General features: G+C 40.2%; 1 protein-coding gene across 18 annotated transcripts in view; it reads right to left on the bottom strand.

Annotated features, from left to right (window-relative positions):
- The window catches only part of MEF2A (myocyte enhancer factor 2A), a 152246-nt gene that overhangs the window by 57217 nt on the left and 74345 nt on the right, over positions 1–20684 (bottom strand). For all 18 annotated transcript variants that reach the window (XM_089311163.1, XM_089311162.1, XM_051822954.3 and 15 more), the window contains one exon: positions 12162–12365. In XM_089311163.1, the coding sequence (XP_089167289.1) occupies positions 12162–12335 (174 nt within the window). In that variant the 5' untranslated portion in view covers positions 12336–12365. The remainder of the gene's footprint in view (positions 1–12161; positions 12366–20684) is intronic.

The following is a 20684-nucleotide window of genomic DNA, read 5'->3' as shown; positions in this document are numbered from 1 at the left end:
TCAAGTCCCAGTGACTCCACTTCCAATGGAAAAACAGTGAAGGATGGTCCAGGTGCTTGGGCCCCTGCACCCACATGGGAGACCAGGAGGAAGCTCCTGGCTCCTGGCTTTGGCCTGGCCCAGCCCTGGCTGTTGAAGACATTTGGGGAGTGAACAAGCAGATGGAAGATCTCCCCCTCTCTCTCTAACTCTGCCTTTCAAATAAATAAATTTTAAAAATAATTCCTAACCTTTTTATAATACAAAGACCTTTTTAAATGATAATTTGAACTTGTAGCCATTTCTGCATGGTCAGTAACAATAATTTTATGTAAAAATATTTTTATTTAAATTGCTGCAATACTGAAGATCATTTTGCACAATTATAATATTAACATGGCATCAATTCTAGATTTTTTTTTATAAATGATGCACTTTTAAATTTTCTACACACCACTGAAGTATGGTATGCCAAGCTATCATTGAGAACACAGCCTGGACTATCACTTCAAACTCCCTTTCCCATTCAAACCAAATCTAACAGCACTCCTTCTTCTTCATATAAATCTCAGTATTACTAAAAACCTATTATAATTACAAAATATTTAAAAGCTATAAACTTCTCTTAAAATGCTATCAGCTGCCAGAGAGTATTCATGTGAAAATGATTTAAGTCTCTAAACTTTCAACACCTGCAGAGGCCCAGTGCCTACAGGGCAAACGTCACGTCCACAGCCCGGTATTCAAGGCGCTTACTCCACCAACACCAAGTTTGTCTCTTCCTTCCTTACCTCTCCAGAAAAATGTTGTACATGATGAAAATACTTAATTTATTTTTTTCTATATGGATATTCAAGTTTTCCAGCACCAGTTACTGAAAAGATTTTTTCCTCATTGATTTTTGTAAAAAGCATTTTTGTAAAAAGTCAAATAATCATAAGTGTATGAGTCTATTTCTGAACCCCTCTGCTCTGCTGAGGTACACATCTCTCCTGATGCGATTCCCTGTCTGGATTCCTATGACTTTACAGTAAGTCCCAGAAGTGAAACACCTGTCTTGCAAAGGCCAATCAGTACATTCTGTCCTCTCCCACTGTGATTAGTATTTTGGGGGTGGGATGTGAGGATGCATGTGATCTAAACCAGTAAAATGAATTCTGGAACATTTCCTGGGAATTCTGGGACACATGGTCTGATATTCAGAGCAGTGCTTAACAGGACAGCAGCCATTAGCCACATACGGCTACTTAACACCAAGTAAGATTACAAACTCTTTCTCAGCTGCACTACCTACATTCCAAGGGCTCAACAGTTATATGTTGGACAGTGCAGACACAGAACAGTTGTACATCACAGAAAGTTCAGTTAGCACTGTTTCACACTGTACTCTGCAAATGCAGGGCCTACGGCTGCCACGGCCACTTAACATGAAAAAGCCAGCACGAGCATGCAGCAGATACACAGGGGAGGAAAAGCCCTCAGACACTTTCAGAATCTGGCTCTATCACACCGCTGGCTTTTCTGTCAGGTGAAAATAAAAACACCCCTATTTTAAAGACTAGTTTTGGTCAAGTCTCCTATGTTACTTGCAACCAGAAACAACCTCACACAGTAGTTTTCAAAATGCTTTTATATACACTATCTTAACTAACAATTACAACCTACAAACCTGGCTCTTTAACAATGCTCTCTCTGCCCTACTGAATGCTTTAAACAGAGCGTGGCTGTGCATGTGGCCTAGCAGTGAGGATGCTTATTCTCTGCAGGCGTGCCTAGGTTTGAGTCGCAGCTCTGCTCCTGATGCTGGCTCCTGCGAGCGTGTGTCCCGGGAGGCAGCAGGTGATGCCTCTGGTGGTGGGGTCCCTGCCACACACTTGAGAGGCTTCAGTGTGGCCCAGCTCCTACTGCTGTGGGCATACGAGGAGTGAGCCCGTGGACAGGAGTTCTTTGTCAGTCTATCTGTGTGCCTATGTATCTCAAAAAAACAACAACCCAGTGCTTAATGACCTGGTAAGGTAGGCATTCAATAAATAAATGATCATTATAGCCAAATATATTAGAATACTAATTACAGGTATTTGATTTAAATTACGAAGTGAAATATCATATAGGATTTCAGAGTCAGTATCAACTACCTTTCAAAAAATACTAGCCATATGTGGCTAATGGCCTTATACACACACTTAAAATGTTATTTTTCTACCAGCTTATAGAATGCAACTGATAAGCTTTTTTAAATCTTAAAGCAACAGAGTAATTTTTTAAAACTTAATTCAATGACAGATATGAGGAAAACAGCAATAAAATATTTTAAGTATACACTAAGGCCATGATCCTATACAAACACTGGTGGCATAAAAAATAAGCTGATTTTTTAAAATTCCTGTATAAATACAAGCTGTTATTTCCAAGTTTTTATTTTTTCAGAACATAAACGTTTTTAAGATTTTAAAAGCAGATTACAGAAATAACTCAAACCCAGAAATTACTACAAAATAATGACAGCTATGTGAAAATAAAATTTCTAAAAACACAAAGCTGCTTTCCACTGAATTTCAAGAGGTAAATTACAATATGTGCAATTAAGTTTTATTTCAGAAGGCTTAATTAAGTATGTAGTCTATTTACCAAGTATTAGAAATCATTTTAAAAACATGAAAGGCTTATCTTCTTGTTTTACTACTAAAAAATTAAAATGAATACTACAAGAAACACTCTTTAAATAAACAATCACATATCAAATACCTAAACATATGGTAACATTCTTCACAGAATACCCTTATGATACACGATTATCAAGGTACGTATGAGAAGGGTGAGTCAACCAATCAAACAAAAACCTGGAAAGTTGTAAGGCATGTTTACATTTAAGTCCATACTGCCATCTGAAATGTTTTTACAGGTATAGCACTATTTGCATCATCATAAAGTAAAAAGTAGAGCTTTTTATGCAAAGATATCTTTCTTTCTGCAGAATCTAGATCCTTAAATAGTCTCTCAGAATGAGCTACCAAAAAAACTTCAAAATAAATATAAAAACAAGATAACTGTCTCCTTAATTTTAAGTTAGGTTTGACATGCCAAGTTTCACAACACTACATGAATTCATTGTAAGCATGTGAGAGAATCGAAACGTCATTTGTACGTATAAATCTCTTTGCAGGCATACACAGAACTGATAGACATGGTAAGTACCTAGCATCTCTGGCTTTAAATGACTTTTTTGCTATAACAGCAATATAATATTTATATGTTGAATGATTACTATGTGGTGGCAAAGAATTCATACTGAAGTGTACCCAGCAAAGGGATTTCTGTAGTCACATAATTGAATGGCCAACAAATCTTATTAGGAATAAGGCAGCAATACGGCCAGTTACCACTATATTCCGAACACATGGTACAGAATATGATAAATAACATTAAAAAATGCAAAAAATCTTAAAATGTAAAACTAAGCATTCAATATTTTTACCCTTTTCTCTTCCAATCCCTTTCAAAAATCACCATGCATCTCTAATATCATTTATTGCTTGGGAAACAGGTGAAACGCAGGCAGCTATTCTGCTAAGCCCTTTCAGTGGTTATCCAAACCGTTAGGGTAAAGTGAAGGGCATTACACATCCATGAAGATATGGTTTACTTCTCAGATCTCATTTCCATTCTTCACACTTAGACTACAGCTGTACCTGCTGGTCTCAACTTCACAAACCATCTTTTACCCAATTATCACACAAACTACCCCCTGGATCTAGAACACCTTCTGCTACCCCTTTTCCCTCTCCAACCACATCCTTTAGAGAACCCTGGAGACGAGATCACCTCTGGAGGTGCCTTTATCTCCCCTTATCTCACTGGTCAAAAAATTGACCAATGTATCAAAAATCTTATAGAGATAAAAGAATATTTCATATGATGCTAAGTATCAAAATATTCAATTCCTGATACATGTGGAATACAAAGGACATGCAGGTATTTGTCAATAATCCCAAGAAAGGTATTCCAGAAGTGATATGTATCACCCTTTTCCCCAAGAACTCTCATTTATATATCCATGATGTAAATCTCTACTGGAGAAAAATATGACACCAAGATCAGAAAAACCACACTTAGAGATGTATAGTTCCTTATAAAAACCACATAAATGAAAACTGATAATTGCATGATAAATAAAAATATTCAAATGCAAAGCAAAATAAGAATAGTGAAGCTAAAATCAGAGGCGTTCGGGACTGCTGTGTGAGGTGACAGTGAGGTGACGGTGCAGTGACGTGGGGAGGAGGGGCACGAGGACTGCATGCCTCACCCTGAGAATCACCACCCTGCTGCTTCAGGCTGTGTCAGGAATTAAAGCGCAGGCAGGGGCTGGAGGTGGAGGGAAGCTCTGTCTCCTCCTCAGATGCCTCATTATTTGTTTCCCTGCCCCTGCGGCTCCACCGCAGCCCTGTAAAACATCAGGCAAGCCTCTAAAACGCTCCCTGTCTGATTCATTTCTCATCTGTACCATGGGGAGAAATCAACTGGCTCCAAAAGCCTCTGTGAAGACAGGATGCTGCCAGAAAACCTAAGGACAATCATTCTAGCACTAGATGGCCAAGTCACTTAGCTTTCCTGTTTGCTCACCTGAGGAACCAGATTCCACGTCCTACTCATGCCACCATCTCCTTCAAAGATGGACCTTCCAAAGAAGCTCTTATAACCATGTAGATCTGACCCGAAGCTTAATGCGTCAGAAACGTTTTCCCTAGTTGCATGCAACTCACACCAATACCAGCATTCTATTTTGAACTGCATTTAGAAAGCTTAAATTATTACAAATTTGTAATTTGCTGTTTTAAGTTACTTCAGAGGATATTCTTGGGGATTAAAAATATTTTAAAAGCTAGATAAACACTGTCAAGAGATTGTATATTGACTTGGAACTTTTACTTGACAACTGCACTCAGGACACTTAATTGAAGACTGCTCAGTCCTCCTCTCAGTTTCTAATCCAGAAGGTCTGAAGGGGCTGCTTCAAAGCTGCTGTAGTTCTACAATGTTCCCAGGGAATACTGATGTTGCTGGGCATCGTACCACACTTTGAGAACCGCTGTTGTAAATAATGTGTTCCTGTTACAATTCCTTTTACTACATCTGTTTTTATTTTCCAACAGAGGCACCTTATTGACTTCCTGTCTTCCTTTCTTTCATATATTATTTCCGGTTCCTTTGCAATTGGAAAGTCAGCCAGGAGAACAACTAAGAGGCAGATTTTTCTCTTCCTTCAGAACCCAAATTATCATCTTGCTTCATTTATCAATGTGCCTCAACTTCTAAACTGAAATGGGAAAAAAACACGGATTCAATAATACAAATAAAGTGATGAAGAGTCAAGACTGCATTTAGTGCTTAAAAATATTATCTATTAATCTTACCACAATTATCCACACTAATTTTCTGTTCCTATTGAGGAACTTTCTTACGGTTGCTATGTTACTCCTTATTAGTGTATGTGTAAAAACTTATCTGTTTATGCTGAAATGTTACAGAGCTCCAGTGGACTCAGTAAACTGGTGAGCAAAGAAAGAGTGTATCAGAGACACAGGTTCTAACCTCACTTCTACCACTCAAAATGACTACATGACTCTGGGCAAATCATTTAACATGAGTCCCAATTTTTAGTTTATGAGAAAGCTTACCAAATAAGATAAGGCAAGTAGAATTTTTGTTTGAGGCCGGCGACGTGGCTCACTTGGCTAATCCTCTGCCTGCGGCGCTGGCACCCCAGGTTCTAGTCCCAGTTGGGGTGCCAGATTCTGTCCCAGCTGCTCCTCTTCCAGTCCTGCTCTCTGCTGTGGCCGGGAGTGCAGTGGAGGATGGCCCAAGTGCTTGGGCCCTGCACCCACATGGGAGACCAGGAGGAAGCACCTGGCTCCTGGCTTTGGATCAGCACAGCGCGCCAGCCTTAGTGGCCATTTTGGGGGTGAACCATTGGAAGGAAGACCTTTCTCTCTGTCTCTCTCTCTCACTATCTACCTCTGCCTGTAAAAACAAAACAAAACAAACAAACAAAAAAAGAATTTTTGTTTGAAAGGCACTGTAGTATTCCTGTGGTGAAAAAACAATTGTTGCATTTGGGAACAGTTCACAAGGTATTAACAGGACAGATGAATGTCCTTCCCCATGTCTTTACATCCTTAATCAACAGTACAGTGGTGTGAATCACCATATTAGCCATTGATTGGATGTTCTCCAATGCCACCAAGTCACAACTATTTTAAAATATTACTCACAGGAATATCAGCAATAATAAGAAGGAAAAATCAGGGATACAAAGTATCTCAGGCGCTTCATATGCACTAGCTGCTAAAATCCTTACCTCATGATTTTACTTTGCTGCCTAACTTTTATTTAGTATAAATCCAATTTATATAGACATGCATGTGTCTGAATAATGATGACTGCTTACACTGGTGATTTCCATCCCTAGTTTCTGGGACATATCTAATATTCTTATAAAAGAAGTCTGCTGCCTGTTTTTGTATCAATCAATAATATGAAAAGATACAACATTATGTCTTTCGTTATATTCTTTGTGGAATATCATCTAATTAAATACAGGAAATAAAGTAGTAAAACTCATAGTAATATGTAAACATTTTCAGATACCATTTTTAAACACAGAAGTACTACTAATCTTCAACTCAGTTATGAAGCCTTTTATACAGCTTATCCTAGTGTAGGAGGTATATTTATTAATTTAAATACCTAAATGCAATCTAAAATATGTAAATTCAAAAAAGCTATATAGAAATATTTTTTAAAATTTTATCAACTAATTAAAATGTTGAAAATTGATTAAAATTTTAAATGGAAATTTTAAGATACTGGTTTCAAACAGTAGATAACGAAATTAAATACACAGAACAATACTCTGTAGGTGGGTTTCCTACAGCTGTGGCTACACAGAGTTAAAATGTAGGAAAGTACAAGTGCCACGTCTACCTCTATTTATAGCTACGAAGATTCAAACACCAACAAGATATAATATGTTAAATTATACAGTACTCCCAGAAAATATATTAGATCTAACTCTACACATAACATATGTGCGCCACTATGCCACAAACAACACAGCAGTGGTGAGCAGCCCAGCGCACCCATCCTTTTTTCAAGTATATCCCAAAAGGGGGCTTGCGTGTAAGACACAACAGAACAGAAATACAACTACAGGAAACTCCACTTCAGGGATGGGCATTTGGCACAGAGGTTAAGATGCCACTTGGGATACCTGCATCCCATATTAAAGTGCCTGGGTCTCAAGTCATGGCTGTTCCATGTCCCAGCTTCCTGCTAATAGGAACCCTGGGAAGCAGTAGGCAACTGCTGAAATAGTTGGGTCCCTGCTACCCACTTGGGAGAACTGGACTGAAGTTCTCAACTCCCAGCTTCGGCCAGGACAAGCCCTGGCTATTCTGAGCATTTGGAGATTTAACAGGGGAAAGGAGTACATGCTGGCTCTCTCAAATAAAATAAAAGTAAATAAAATTCTTAGATCACAGATAGCTGTTTAGCCTCTGTTAACTCCTAATGCAGTCAGTCATGTGAGATGGCTGAAGAAGTCCAGAGTCTGTTCATCAGTTTGCTTGGGGTGGGGTATGTGTGTGTGTGTGTGTGTGTGTGTGTATTTATATTTATATATATGGAGATATGGAGAGAGAGAGAGAGATGTAAACCTCAGTTGATAAAAGTATATCTTAACAGGGGCCAGCACTGGGCATAGTGAGTAAAGCCACCACCTACAGTGCTGGCATCCCTTATGGGCGCCAGTTGGAGACCCAGCTGCTCCACTTCTGATCCAGCTCTCTGCTCTAGCCTAGGAAAACAGCAGAAGGTGGCCCAAGTACTTGGGCCCCTGCACCCTCGTGGGAGACCCAGAAGAAGCTCCTGTCTCCTGGGTTCGGATCGGCTCAGCTCCGGCCATTGCAGCCATCTGGGGAGGATGGAAAACCTCTCTCGTTCTCTCTGCCTCTGAGTCTCTCTAACTCTGCCTTTCAAATAAATAAATCTTTAAAAAAGGCATATATCAACAATTTACAAAACTAGAAAAATATTCTTGTGAATTGAATATGAAATTTGCTAATAACATCTTGCAGAGCCCAAGACATACAGAAATTTCTCAAATATCTGTGTCAAATTAATAAATGGGCATCAAAAAGTTTCTAACTGATTAAAAGGAAACAATATGAAAAAGGATAAATTGCTTGTAATGGTATCCTTAAAATAAATTTAAATTAAATACTTGTAAAGCACTTAGAAAATGGCCCATAGGAATCTCTACTTCAGTATTTGTCATTATGATTTTCCTACAAACTTAGTCTGGTCCACAATAATTCTTGTGCATGTATCAGCATAAGTCATTACCACAACCAACAAAGAATTCAGGTATATGTATGCACTACTAGTAGGGATAAAACTGTATCATCTTCATATGTGAAAGAAAACCTACCTCACAAGTTTAATAACCACCGTCTATAACAAAGGATAACTAAGTAAGCCTTCAATACATAAGAAACATGAATAAACTCATTTAACTTACACTATCACCACAAATTAATCCTTTATAATCCAATATATCTTCTATCCACTGTAATTATGTAATTCTGAACTTCATTTGAAATATTACTGGTATGATTCATATTAGCATATGTCTAAAAATACAAATAAAAAGAAAACAGCAAAATCTCATTTGGTAATCAACTACAAGTTTTCCTTCATATCAAAGCAGACCATGATAAAGGAGACTACTATAAAATGTTCTGAGATTTACTCTCTTACACTGTAACTGACGACTGCAATAGAGATGAAGACTGAGGTAGTTTGAAAATTCTGTGAGGATTAAATCAGACTACATTCTTCACATTCTCTAAGGTAAAAACTTTATGCTGTGCGAAGTACCCTCAACTTCCAGGGGCCCAGAGTAACAACTGCTGTAATGAAAGAGCAGAGTCATTAGGGTTAAGGAGAAGGATCGCCTTCTACAATTAAACTAGCTACAATATCTAATTGTTGACATTATCAAAGTCAAGTCTAATTTTTGTCCAACTCCTTTGAAAGTGTAGCTTTTGATAGAACATACAGAAGCCATTTAAACACAGCACACACACCCTCCATTTCAAGGAAATCCAGTTATGAAGTCTCCTAAAAACCCTGTTCAAATTATCCTCCATTTACAAAACTATAATACAAAATGCATTAATAATACATAACAGGGAAAGAGCACTGAATGGTTCCTGTTACCAATAAGTGATAAGATATACCATAAATGCTAATGCATGGGTACTTCAAAAAGTCCATGGGAAAATAGAATTAAAAGATAATGTGGGAGGCAAGGGGGAGAGTGGTGTTGTGGTACAGTGGGCAATGCCGCCATCTGATGCCAGCATCCCATGTGGATATGGCTGCTAGTTCCTTTCTTGGCTGCTCCATTTCCCTGCCTGGGAAAAGCAGTAGAATGGCCCTGCCATCCACATGGAGGCTCCTGCGGCTTCAGACTGGCTGTTGCAGCCATCTGGAGAGTGCACCAACAGATGAAGATCTCTGTCTCTCCATCTCTGATAACATGAGGACAGGTGTTGGACCTAACAGTTCAGATGGCCACATTCCACATCAGAATGCCTGGGTCTGAGGGCAGGCTCCACTCGCTTTTCCAGCTTCCTGCTTATGTGCAACCTGGGAGGCAAGAGTGATGCTTCAGCGCTCAGGGGGCTTCCATGGCCTTGGCAACTCATGACTAGAGCCTGGGGAGATTGCTGACGCCTTAAACAAGAGTGTCAATTTGTTAAGTCAACAACAGGAGTCACTGTACACTTACTCCCCATGTAGGATCTCTGTCCTTAACGGAATGGAATGGGAGAGGGAGCGGGAGATGGGAGGGTTGTGGGTGGGTGGGTGGGAAGTTTTGGGGAGAAAAATGCCATTGTAATCCATAAACTGTACTTTGGAAATTTATATCTACTAAATAAAAGTTAAAAAAAAAAAAGAGTGATGCTTCAAAACAGGTGGTTTCCTGTGAACCACGGGGAAGCCTGGACAGTGTCCCAGCTCCCAGCCGGGAGATCTGGGGACGGAGTCAGCGAGACACGGCCGTCTGTTTCTTTCTGCTTCTCAAATAAACGAAGAAAAAAATTAAAGAGAATGTGCATTTTCCATTAACTTTGTGAAGGTCTCTCATATGGTAAAATAATTTACAACTGACATAAGCAGAGTCAACAAAGGGGTTTGGTTAAAGATAGAATTATGTAGGTTATGGCCGGCGCCGCGGCTCACTAGGCTAATCCTCCGCCTAGCGGCGCCGGCACACCGGGTTCTAGTCCCGGTTGCCCCTCTTCCAGGCCAGCTCTCTGCTGTGGCCAGGGAGTGCAGTGGAGGATGGCCCAGGTGCTTGGGCCCTGCACCCCATGGGAGACCAGGAGAAGCACCTGGCTCCTGCCATTGGATCAGCACGGTGCGCCGGCTGCGGCGGCCATTGGAGGGTGAGCCAACGGCAAAAGGAAGACCTTTCTCTCTGTTTCTCTCTCTCTCACTATCCACTCTGCCTGTCCAGAAAAAAAAAATTATGTAGGTTAGTCAAAGTGTTCCACAAAAACAAAATCAAAAGCTCACACCCATTTCAGGCTAGGTTCATGGCTGTGACTCCTTTAATAAAACGGTGGGTAATTCAAGCTGCAGAGTTTTAGCTATAATTATGCTGTCCTTTCACTTCTCATTTGAAACAATTTATTAATGGCTAAAAAGTAACAGGTTTTCTTTTAAAATATAAATTGCACAATTTTTCCCAGTAACAAATTAAAACAATCATTGTCCAAAAAAGAGTAGCTAAGGTAAAGAATATGGGGAAATGTTAAACACATTTTCAGAACTCTAACAACCCACAGATGCTAATAAATATCTTTATAATAAAATTAGTAGAGCATCTTCTTCTATCTTAATTTCAATTAGCAGAAATGAATTCTAGAGTTGGATTCATCCACTCTTTATAAGTTCGTTAGTCCTGCATCGTCTTCACAGGGCTTCACCAAGGAAACACCTAACCCAATGAATATTTTTCTAATATTACAAAACGAAGCCAAAGTACGTATGCTTCAAGGAAGGAAAGAAAACCCCTTGGAATAAAAATGAAACAAAAACCTCCAAATATAAATAAGACAAAGGCAACTATGAAGTTAATTTAAAATGCCATTAGAAATATAATGCCATTAGAAATATATGATTTTGAAGCAGAAAAAGGGGATAAATTGCATTGATTTTCCTTTTTGAAGCTTTTCCTTTTAAAACATGACTTCTCAATGAATCACTCCATAAAAATATTTTTAACTTAATAAGGCTGGCAGAACTAAATGGGTAGCGATTTAAGAAAATGAGGATTTCTCCCTCTCCACAAATTAAAGCACGTTACTACAACAGCAGTATGTATGTGATTTTCTCCCCTTTCCCTGTGTTCAAAGTTCTGAACTGTCACTGACATTATGAAATGACTGTCTTAATAGTGACACTATAACTTCATACAGTCCAAAAGTGATACAGTGTCTTACAATGTTGATTTTAAAATTTACACAGAACAAGTAAGCATAGAGGAAATGTGAGACTATGTTAGTGAGACTACCATAGTGTACATGGTAAAATAGTTTACTGTTTGAATAAATAGGATATATTTATAATAGACAAGTGGGTCATCATAGAGCAGTATTAGACTCTTCTATGAAATGACTGAGAAAAGAGATACATATATAAACCAATTTATATTCTGTAGTAAAAAGCAAACTAACAGGGCCAGCATTATGGCACAGTGGGTTAAGGCACTGTCTGCAACACCAGCTTCCCACTTCCAATCCAGCTCCCTACTAACGTGCCTGAGAAAGCAGCAGAAGATGGCCCAAGTACTTGGGCCCTGCACCCACTCAGAAGACCTCGATGGAGTTCCTGGCTCCTGCTTCAGCTGGGCCCAGCCTCAATGTTCACAGGCATTTGGACAGTGAACCAACAGATGGAAGATCTTTCTCTCTCTCTGCCTCTCCCTATCACTCTGCCTTTCAAGTAATAAACTAGATCTTTAATTACAAAGAAAGCAATCTGACAGTTAATGTTCTAAAATGGAGGACTGCGTCATTAGCCCAGTTCACACATTACTGACGTCGTGTTACCTCGACAATGTCCGAGTTGGTTCTGCTCTCATGAGGCTCGTTGTACTCCGTGTACTTGAGGAGCACCTTGTCCATATCGGTGCTGGCGTACTGGAACAGCTTGTTGGAGCTGTTGAAAATGATGAGCGCTATTTCACAGTCACAGAGCACACTAAGTTCATAGGCTTTCTTCATCAGTCCAAACTTTCTCTTCGTAAAAGTGACCTAGGCAATCAAAAAGAAAAACCAGTATACTTTTATTAGAAGTGCAAATCTCAGTCAGACTGCAAAGATGGAAAAGATTCCGAACCTCATCCACATGGGCCTCCCTTCTACTACAAAAGGTGAAGAACCAGAGAAGAAATACAGGTCTCTTATTATCCATCTTAAATTCACCATTAAAAATGCTAAATTGTACCTCAAGTAATCCAGCATCACAGACTTTAAGCTCTAAACAACTAAGTACATCCTTCTCCCTCCCAAACTCTCTACCGCACACACTGAAATTCAGTCTAGGATTAGCAAATTCCCCAATATCCTCAAATTCTTTTCAGGGGCAGTGTTATTCGTAATAGGTAAGACCACTGCCTGCGAAGCCAGCATCCCATATGGGTGCCGGTTCATGTCCTGGCTGCTCCACTTCTGATCCAGCTCTCTGTTGGGGGCCCTTGGAAAGCAGCAGAGGATGGCTCAAGTGCTTGGACCCCTGTTACCAATGTGGGAGACATGGAACAAAGCTCCTGGCTCCTGTCTTCAGCCTGGCCTAGTTCTGGCTGTTGTGGCCATCAGGGGAGTAACCAGCAGATAAAAGACCCCTCTTTATCTCTCCTTCTCTCTGTTACTCTTTCAAACAACTAAATAAATCTTTAAAAATAAAAAAAAATCTACTATCTATACTACTATCACCCAAACTAAATTACGTAATATATCAACTGAATTATTAATATACTGAACGTAATGGATTTCCTGCTTCACTTGAAACATCCTGTAGAATACTTGCCAAGTAACTGCCAGAGAGATTTTGAAATGCAAATCAAATTGTCTATGTGGGAGCTTGGAGTTCTTCACTGCACCGAAAGTAACATTCAAACTCACTGAGCACACAAAATAAATGATCTGAACTTACTCTCTATCGGACCTTATTCCTCCCTTATACCCACTAAGCCACACTAGAAGGGATGTGTGGAAATATATGTGGGGTGCCTCTGTTCCTTAGATACCAGCTACTTTCCAGCTCACAAACTCCACTATGTGCCTGCTCCGCTTTGATCTATCTCCCTGCTAATGGACCTTGGGAGGGAAGTGGAGAAGCCCAAGTAGTTGTACTTCTGTCACCCAGAGGGGAGACCAGGACAGAATTTCAGGCTCCTGGCTTTAGCCTGGCCCAGTCTCAGCAGTCATTTGAGGAGCAAACAAGCAGATGGAAGTTATCTCTCTCTCCTTCTCCCTCTGTCACTCTTTCAAATAAAATAAATAAATCTTTATAAAAAATAAACCTTATATTATTTAATCTTTTGAAAAAGCCCTTATTATATAAATACATATACAGAATATAATTTTTTTTACTTGTCATACTACTTTCCCTTGCACCTATACAAACTCCTAACATACTTTTGCAGGAAAACAGCATCTTTCATTCCGTATTTTTGTGCAAGATCATATAATCCTATAATATATATGGACATACTCATAAGGAATTTTTATGTTTTACAAAGTAAGACTTCATCAATATTCTTTTATTTTTGTTTGATTTACTCATTCAACCACATCTTGTGGATATGAACTGAGTCAAATGCTACAACTATAGGGCACCCTTAAATAGCTTTGTAATATTCTTATATAAATGTTATTACTTTTTAATCTTTGCCAGTATGATAGGTATAAATAAAAATCTCATTTTGTTAAATTAGACTTTTTCTTGTATTTGTTGTCATTTGGGATTTCTTTCCTCTGAACTACTTACCTTTATCTAAGTAAAAAAAACCTTACAGATACAAAACATAGTTTACAAATACTTTTATGAAATTTCTCATTTATGCATGGAGTTTACTTATGAATCATTGCCATTAAGTTCTCCATTTTTATTATCAGTTGTAATACTGATTTTCAGAATGTGGAAACCATATTTATCATCAGAATATACCATTATTAAAATATGCTATGTTAAGATATAGAAATCTGAATCATTTATGTCTTGAGATGTACCTAGATGTATTTGCTACATTAAAATTAGCACAGAGGCCAGTACTATGGTGTAGTGGGAAAAGCTGCCACTGGCGCTGGCACCCTTTATAGGTGTTGGTTTGTGTCCCAGGTGCTCCTCTTCTGATCCAGCTCCTTGCTAATGTGCCTGAGAAAGCAGCAGAAGACGACCCAAGTGCTTGGGCCCTTGCACCCATGTGAGAGACCCAGAAGAAGCTCCTGGTTTCGGCCTGGTCCAGCTCTGGCTACTGCAGTCCTTTGGGAATGAACCAATCTCTCTCTCTCTCTCTCTCTCTGTAATTCTACCTTTTAAATAAATAAATCTTAAGAGTAAAAAAAAATAAAAATTTAGCACCAGGTGAAGTCATTTAAATTATTTATTTTTTTGGACAGGCAGAGTTAGACAGTGAGAGAGAGAGAGAAAGGAGGTGAAGTCATTTAGAAAATGTTTATTCTTCAGCACTGAAGCAGAGGGAAAAAATGACAATCAAGATGAAGATTGCTCTACCTAACACGTTCAAAATGAGTAAAATATTAACCAGACAGTATTAAACTGAAATAGGCAACATCTCCTCAGAAAATGCATTAAGCATAATTTAAAAAATTATTTTTATAAAATAGTTCATTATTGGGGCTGGCGCTGTGGCGCAGCAGGTTAAAGCCCTGGCCAGAAGCGCTGGCATCCTATATAGGTGCCGGTTCCAGTCCCGGCTGCTCCTCTTCCAATCCAGCTCTCTGCTATGACCTGGGAACGCAGTAGAAGATGGCCCAAGTCCTTGGGCCCCTGCACCCACGTGGGAGACCTGGAAGAAGCTCCTGGCTCCTGGCCTTGGATCGACCCAGCTCCAGCTGTTGCGGCTATCTGAGGAGTGAACCAGCAGATGGAAGATCTCTGTCTCTTTCTCTCTCTGTATCTACCTCTGTAACTCTTTCAAATAAATAAAATAAATCTTTAAAAAAATAGTTCATTATCAATAAACAGTACAGTCCTGCTGTCCTTTCCAAAACCATTAATTCAAAAATATTTTTTTGAAGTTAACACTCAGAGGAAGCTGAAGATAAAGGAAGGGTTGTAGAAGAAGGGATTTAGCTTCTACTACATCAAGTTTCCTTGTATTCCTCCAATCTGCTCCGGTTAGAGCGTGATCAGGAAGAGCTTTTTCAACCAATTTGCACAAAAATACACTTATGCTTCAATGATGGCATCAAAATTTAAAGTTATATAAACATAGCACTTTCAAGCTTTCTAATCTAAAACTTTTTCTTTCTAGTGTTTAGTCTGTTTTTTAATTGAAAACTTTCTATTATACTACCTGTAGGATAAGAGAAAAGTTAAAAGGAAGTAACAGAGATTTTTCCATAGACTTCTGTCCCCACACATGCCTAGGCTGCCCAATTATCAATATCCCACGAAGAGCAGTACCTTTATTACAATCTTTACACTGATATATCATTTCAGCCAAAGTCCATGGTTTACAACAGGGTTCGCTCTTGGTATTGCACACATTCTGAGGGTTTAGACAAATGTATAATGACATGCATCCACTATTTCAGCATCATGTAAATTCTGCCTTAAAAATCCTCTGTTCATGGGGCTTAGCATTGTGGCATAACGGTTAAAGCTGCTGCTTTCAATTCTGAATTTCTGCAATTCTTGACATTCTGACAATTCTTGACATTCTGACAACTGGCGTATGGGCGCCAGTTCAAGTCCCAGTTGCTCCACTTCTGATCCAGCTCCCTGAAAATGTGCCTAGGGGAAGCAGCAAAAGATGGCCTAAGTCTATGGGCCCTTGCACCCACTTCCAGCTTCAGACAGGCGCACCTCTGGCCATTGAGCCCATCTGGGGAATGAACCCGTGGGTGGACAATCTCTCTCCCTCTCCTCTCTCTGTAAACTCTAATTTTCAAATAAATAATCTAAAAAATAAATAAATAAAACCTCTGTTCTCTGCCTATTCATCCCCCTTACCACCATCCTCCTCACTCCACCCCCAGAAACTATTATCTTTTTACTGTACAGTACAGTTTTGCCTTTTCCAAAATGTCCTCTAGTTGGAATCAGATAGTCAGTAGCCTTAGCAGATTCATTACTTTCACTTAGTAATAGGAATATACAGTTCCTCCATGTTTTTTCATGGCTTCAGAGTTCATCTCTTTTTAGTGCTCAAGAATATTCCATTGTCTGAATGCACCAGTTTGTTTATTCACTCATCTAATGAAGTACGTCAGGTTGATTCTTAAGTTTTCACAATTATGAATAATGATGCTGTAACCATCCATGTGCTGGTTTTAAACACACACAAGTTTTCAACTCCACTGAGTTAAAATTAAGGAGTGCAACTGATGGACTGCACATTAACAGTAGGTTTAGTGTTTTGTAAGAAAGCATCAAAAACCTGAACTATAGTTGGTTTAACTACTGGAGGCTCAGTATGGACAAATCTGAAAGTTACAAACTCCAAGGAAGAATCCGTCTTGGAGGACACACCCACGCTTTTTTGAGTTTTGTCTCTAGAACTTCTACCAGGTTCTCACAGTGAAGATGACAGAAAATCCCCCTGGGGCTTCAGCAGGGACTAGGGTAAATGGCCAAGAGCTGGGCCACCAACAGAAATTGTTTCACCAGAGCTTAACTATCTACTGGAAGGGAAATACACAACTCAACTACCCACAAGCCAGCGTGCCCCACCTGCTGGGGTGGTGAGGCTGACTGAGAAGCCACTGGCTGGCAAGGTCACACTCCAGGAGCCCAGGGTCATCACAGGTTCACAGAATGCTTCCTCAGCACCCTCAACCCAACCACATCACAGAGCGTCTGGTTACCACAGGTTCCCTTTCCCAAATACATCGTGCCTGGCTTCCAACAAAAGATCAGATGGTGTACGAAAAGGGAAGAAAACAGAGTCTGAAGAAACACAGCAAGCACCAGAGTCAGAGTCACACAGGACAGGAACGCTGCAATCAGCAGACCAGCAGTAGAAAACAGCTACAATGAATATGCTGAGGGTGCCAGTGGGAAAGAAAAGAGAATATATAAGAGCAGAGCAGTAAACATAATCAGAGATACAGAAATTCTAAGAAAGAAAAAATGTGAAAGAGCAAAATCATTGTAACAAATAAATAAATCTCTGATGGGTTCATTAGTAGGATAAATCTCTGAGCTTGAGAATATATCCACAGACACATCCTAAACTGAAAATCAAAGAGAAAAAAGACTAAAGTGACAGACTACCCAAGAACTGCAGAACAGCTAAAAAGATGTACAGTAAGAGGAATGGAACATCAGGAGAAAAACAGAGAAAGGAGAGACAAAATACAGATGTTTCCTACCTACAGTTGGATTACATCCTTATAAAACCATTTTAAGTTAGAAATACTATAGTTAAAATGCCTGCATACTGTGGAGCACCAGCTGTTTACCCAGGTGACAACATGGATCACTGGCAGCTGTGGTTCAGTGTCACTGCCCAGCATGACAGTAAAGATCAAAATTCAAAGTATGGTTTCTTCTGAATGAGTTTTACTTTTGGACTATCACAAACTCAAAAACTTTTGAAGTCAAACCATTCTAAGCTAGAGAGCAACTATATTTAAAGCAGTAACAACTGAGAATTCCCCCAAATTAATGTCACACACAAAAACCAGAGATACAAGCCGGCGCCGTGGCTCACTAGGCTAATCCTCCGCCTTGTGGCGCCGGCACACCGTGTTCTAGTCCCGGTCGGGGCGCCAGATTCTGTCCTGGTTGCCCCTCTTCCAGGCCAGCTCTCTGCTGTGGCCAGGGAGTGCAGTGGAGGATGGCCCAAGTGCTTGGGCCCTGCACCCCATGGGAGACCAGGAGAAGCACCTGGCTCCTGCCTTCAGATCGGTGCAGTGCGCCGGCCACGGCAGCCATTGGAGGTTGAACCAACGGCAAAGGAAGACCTTTCTCTCTGTTTCTCTCTCACTGTCCACTCTGCCTGTCAAAAAAAAAAAAAAAAAAAGATACAAGAAGCTCAGAGGACACCATACAGGACAAATGTAAAAAAGGAAAAAATAAAGAAGGGAGGGAGGGGGAGGGAGGGAGGGAGGAAAATAAAGAAGGGAGGAAGGGAGGGAGGAAGGGGGAGGGGGGAGGGAGGGAGGGAGGAAAGAAAAGAAAAGAAAAGAAAAGAAAAGAAAAGAAAAGAAAAGAAAAGAAAAGAAAAGAAAAGAAAAGAAAAAAGAAAAAGATCTATTCTTTTCACATACTCATGTAAACTGCAGAAAAATCAAAGATAAAATTTTAATAGAGGGCCGGCACCATGGCTCAATAGGCTAATCCTCCACCTGCGGCGCCGGCACACCGGGTTCTAGTCCCAGTCGGGGCACCGGATTCTGTCCCGGTTGCCCCTCTTCCAGGAAAGCTCTCTGCTGTTGCCAGGGAGTGCAGTGGAGGATGGCCCACGTGCTTGGGCCCTGCACCCCATGGGAGACCAGGAGAAGCACCTGGCTCCTGACTTCCTATCAGCGCGGCGCGCTGGCCACAGAGGCCATTGGAGGGTGAACCAACGGCAAAGGAAGACCTTTCTCTCTATCTCTTCTCCCACTGTCCACTCTGCCTGTCAAAAAAAAAAATTTTTTTTAATAAAAGCCTGAAGGGAAACACATCTTTTAATATGTGTATTTATACAGGGGATCAAAGATAAGAATTATACCCAACTTCTTAAAAATCATGCAAACAAAAAGAGGGTAGACTGACATATTTAAAGTGTCAAGAAGAAAAACTCTACCAAGCTAAAATTCTATATTTGGCAAAGTTATTCTTCCAAAATGAAGGAGAAATAGACTTTTTCAGACACAAATTGAGGAAACTTGTTGTTTCTTGGACTGTCTTACAAGACAGAAACATGGATTTGCATAAAGGAAGAACATCAGAGAAAGAGTAAATGCAGGTAAAACAAAAACTTATTTTTCCTTTTGTTAGCTGACCTAACAAGTAACAGTTTGTTCACAGTAAGAGCAACAACGCATTAGATAACCGCAGCTTATGTAAAAGGGAAAAGAACGCCAGCAGTGATACAGGGGCAGTAGAGAAGACTTAGGAATACTCTGTTGTCATAAGTACTCACACTACCTGTGAAATGGTGCAACATGATTTGACAGTCTATTTGGAGATGTTGTAAATGTATATTACAAACTCTAAAGCAACCATGTAAAAAAGGGAAGAAGTATCCAAAATGCTAAGAAAGGAAAAAAAAAAAAACAGAATCAAATAAAAGGTTCAATTAAAACCAGAAAAGGTAAAAAGAATTTTTTTAAAAGGCTATTTTTTTTTAATTTTTTTGAAATTTTTTTTATATTTGACATGCAGAGTGGACAGTGAGAGAGACAGAGAGAAAGGTCTTCCTTTGCCTTTGGTTCACCCTCCAATGGGCGCTGCGGCCAGCGCACCGCACTGATCCAATGGCAGGAGCCAGGTACTTATCCTGGTCTCCCATGGGGTGCAGGGCCCAAGCACTTGGGCCATCCTCCACTGCACTCCCTGGCCACAGCAGAAAGCTGGCCTGGAAGAGGGGCAACCGGGACAGAATCCGGTGCCCCGACCGGGACTAGAACCCGGTGTGCCGGCGCCACAAGGCGGAGGATTAGCCTAGTGAGCCGCGGCACCAGTAAGGGGCTATTTTTTTAAAGGCTGTTACTCAATAGGACTTGACTCCTCAGATTCATGCAAATGTTCAAACCCCAAAGTCTTTGTTAGCAGTTAATTGATTAATACAGGTTAGGGTGATTGGCTAGGAGGTGGGCCCAGCGGTCACTGAAGGCTTGACCTTGGAAGATGGCTCTGGCTGGGTGGGTTGATTTTTACTAATTGTATATTTATTTGAAAGGCAGACTGACAGAGAAAGGAGGAGGGAGATGGAGAGAGAGAAATGATCTTCCATCTGCTGGTTCACTCTCTAAATGGCTACAATGGCCATATCTGGGTCAGGCCAAACCAGGTGCCAAGACCTCCATCTAAATCTACCATCAGCAGGAAGCTGGACCTGAAGCAGCACAGCCAGGACTGCCCATCTGCACCCCAACACCAGCCACAGGGTTGGCTATTTACACCGAGTGCAACCTCTGCTTCCCAGTTTCCCCCACACGCTCCGCCATCACCAGCCTCCACCAGAAGCCAGACTACTGAGGCTGGCTGTTCTTAACTGTGAACGCCCGGACTGTGAGCCAAATTAAACCAGCCTTCTCAAGAATCTCTTCTCGGGTATTTTAGTTAAAGTTACAAAACGCTGACTAAGACAAAATTTAAAGACAAAAACAGGAAAAAAGAATAAGCTCAACAAATACTGTAGATGTTAATCAAGTATCAATAATCACTTT

Source organism: Oryctolagus cuniculus, chromosome 12 (assembly GCF_051225735.1).
Source record: "Oryctolagus cuniculus isolate XC-2025 breed Fujian yellow rabbit chromosome 12, ASM5122573v1, whole genome shotgun sequence".
Lineage (NCBI taxonomy): Eukaryota > Metazoa > Chordata > Mammalia > Lagomorpha > Leporidae > Oryctolagus > Oryctolagus cuniculus.
The sequence above is the reverse complement of the archived record's forward strand: the minus strand, read 5'-3'. Positions and strand labels throughout refer to the sequence as shown.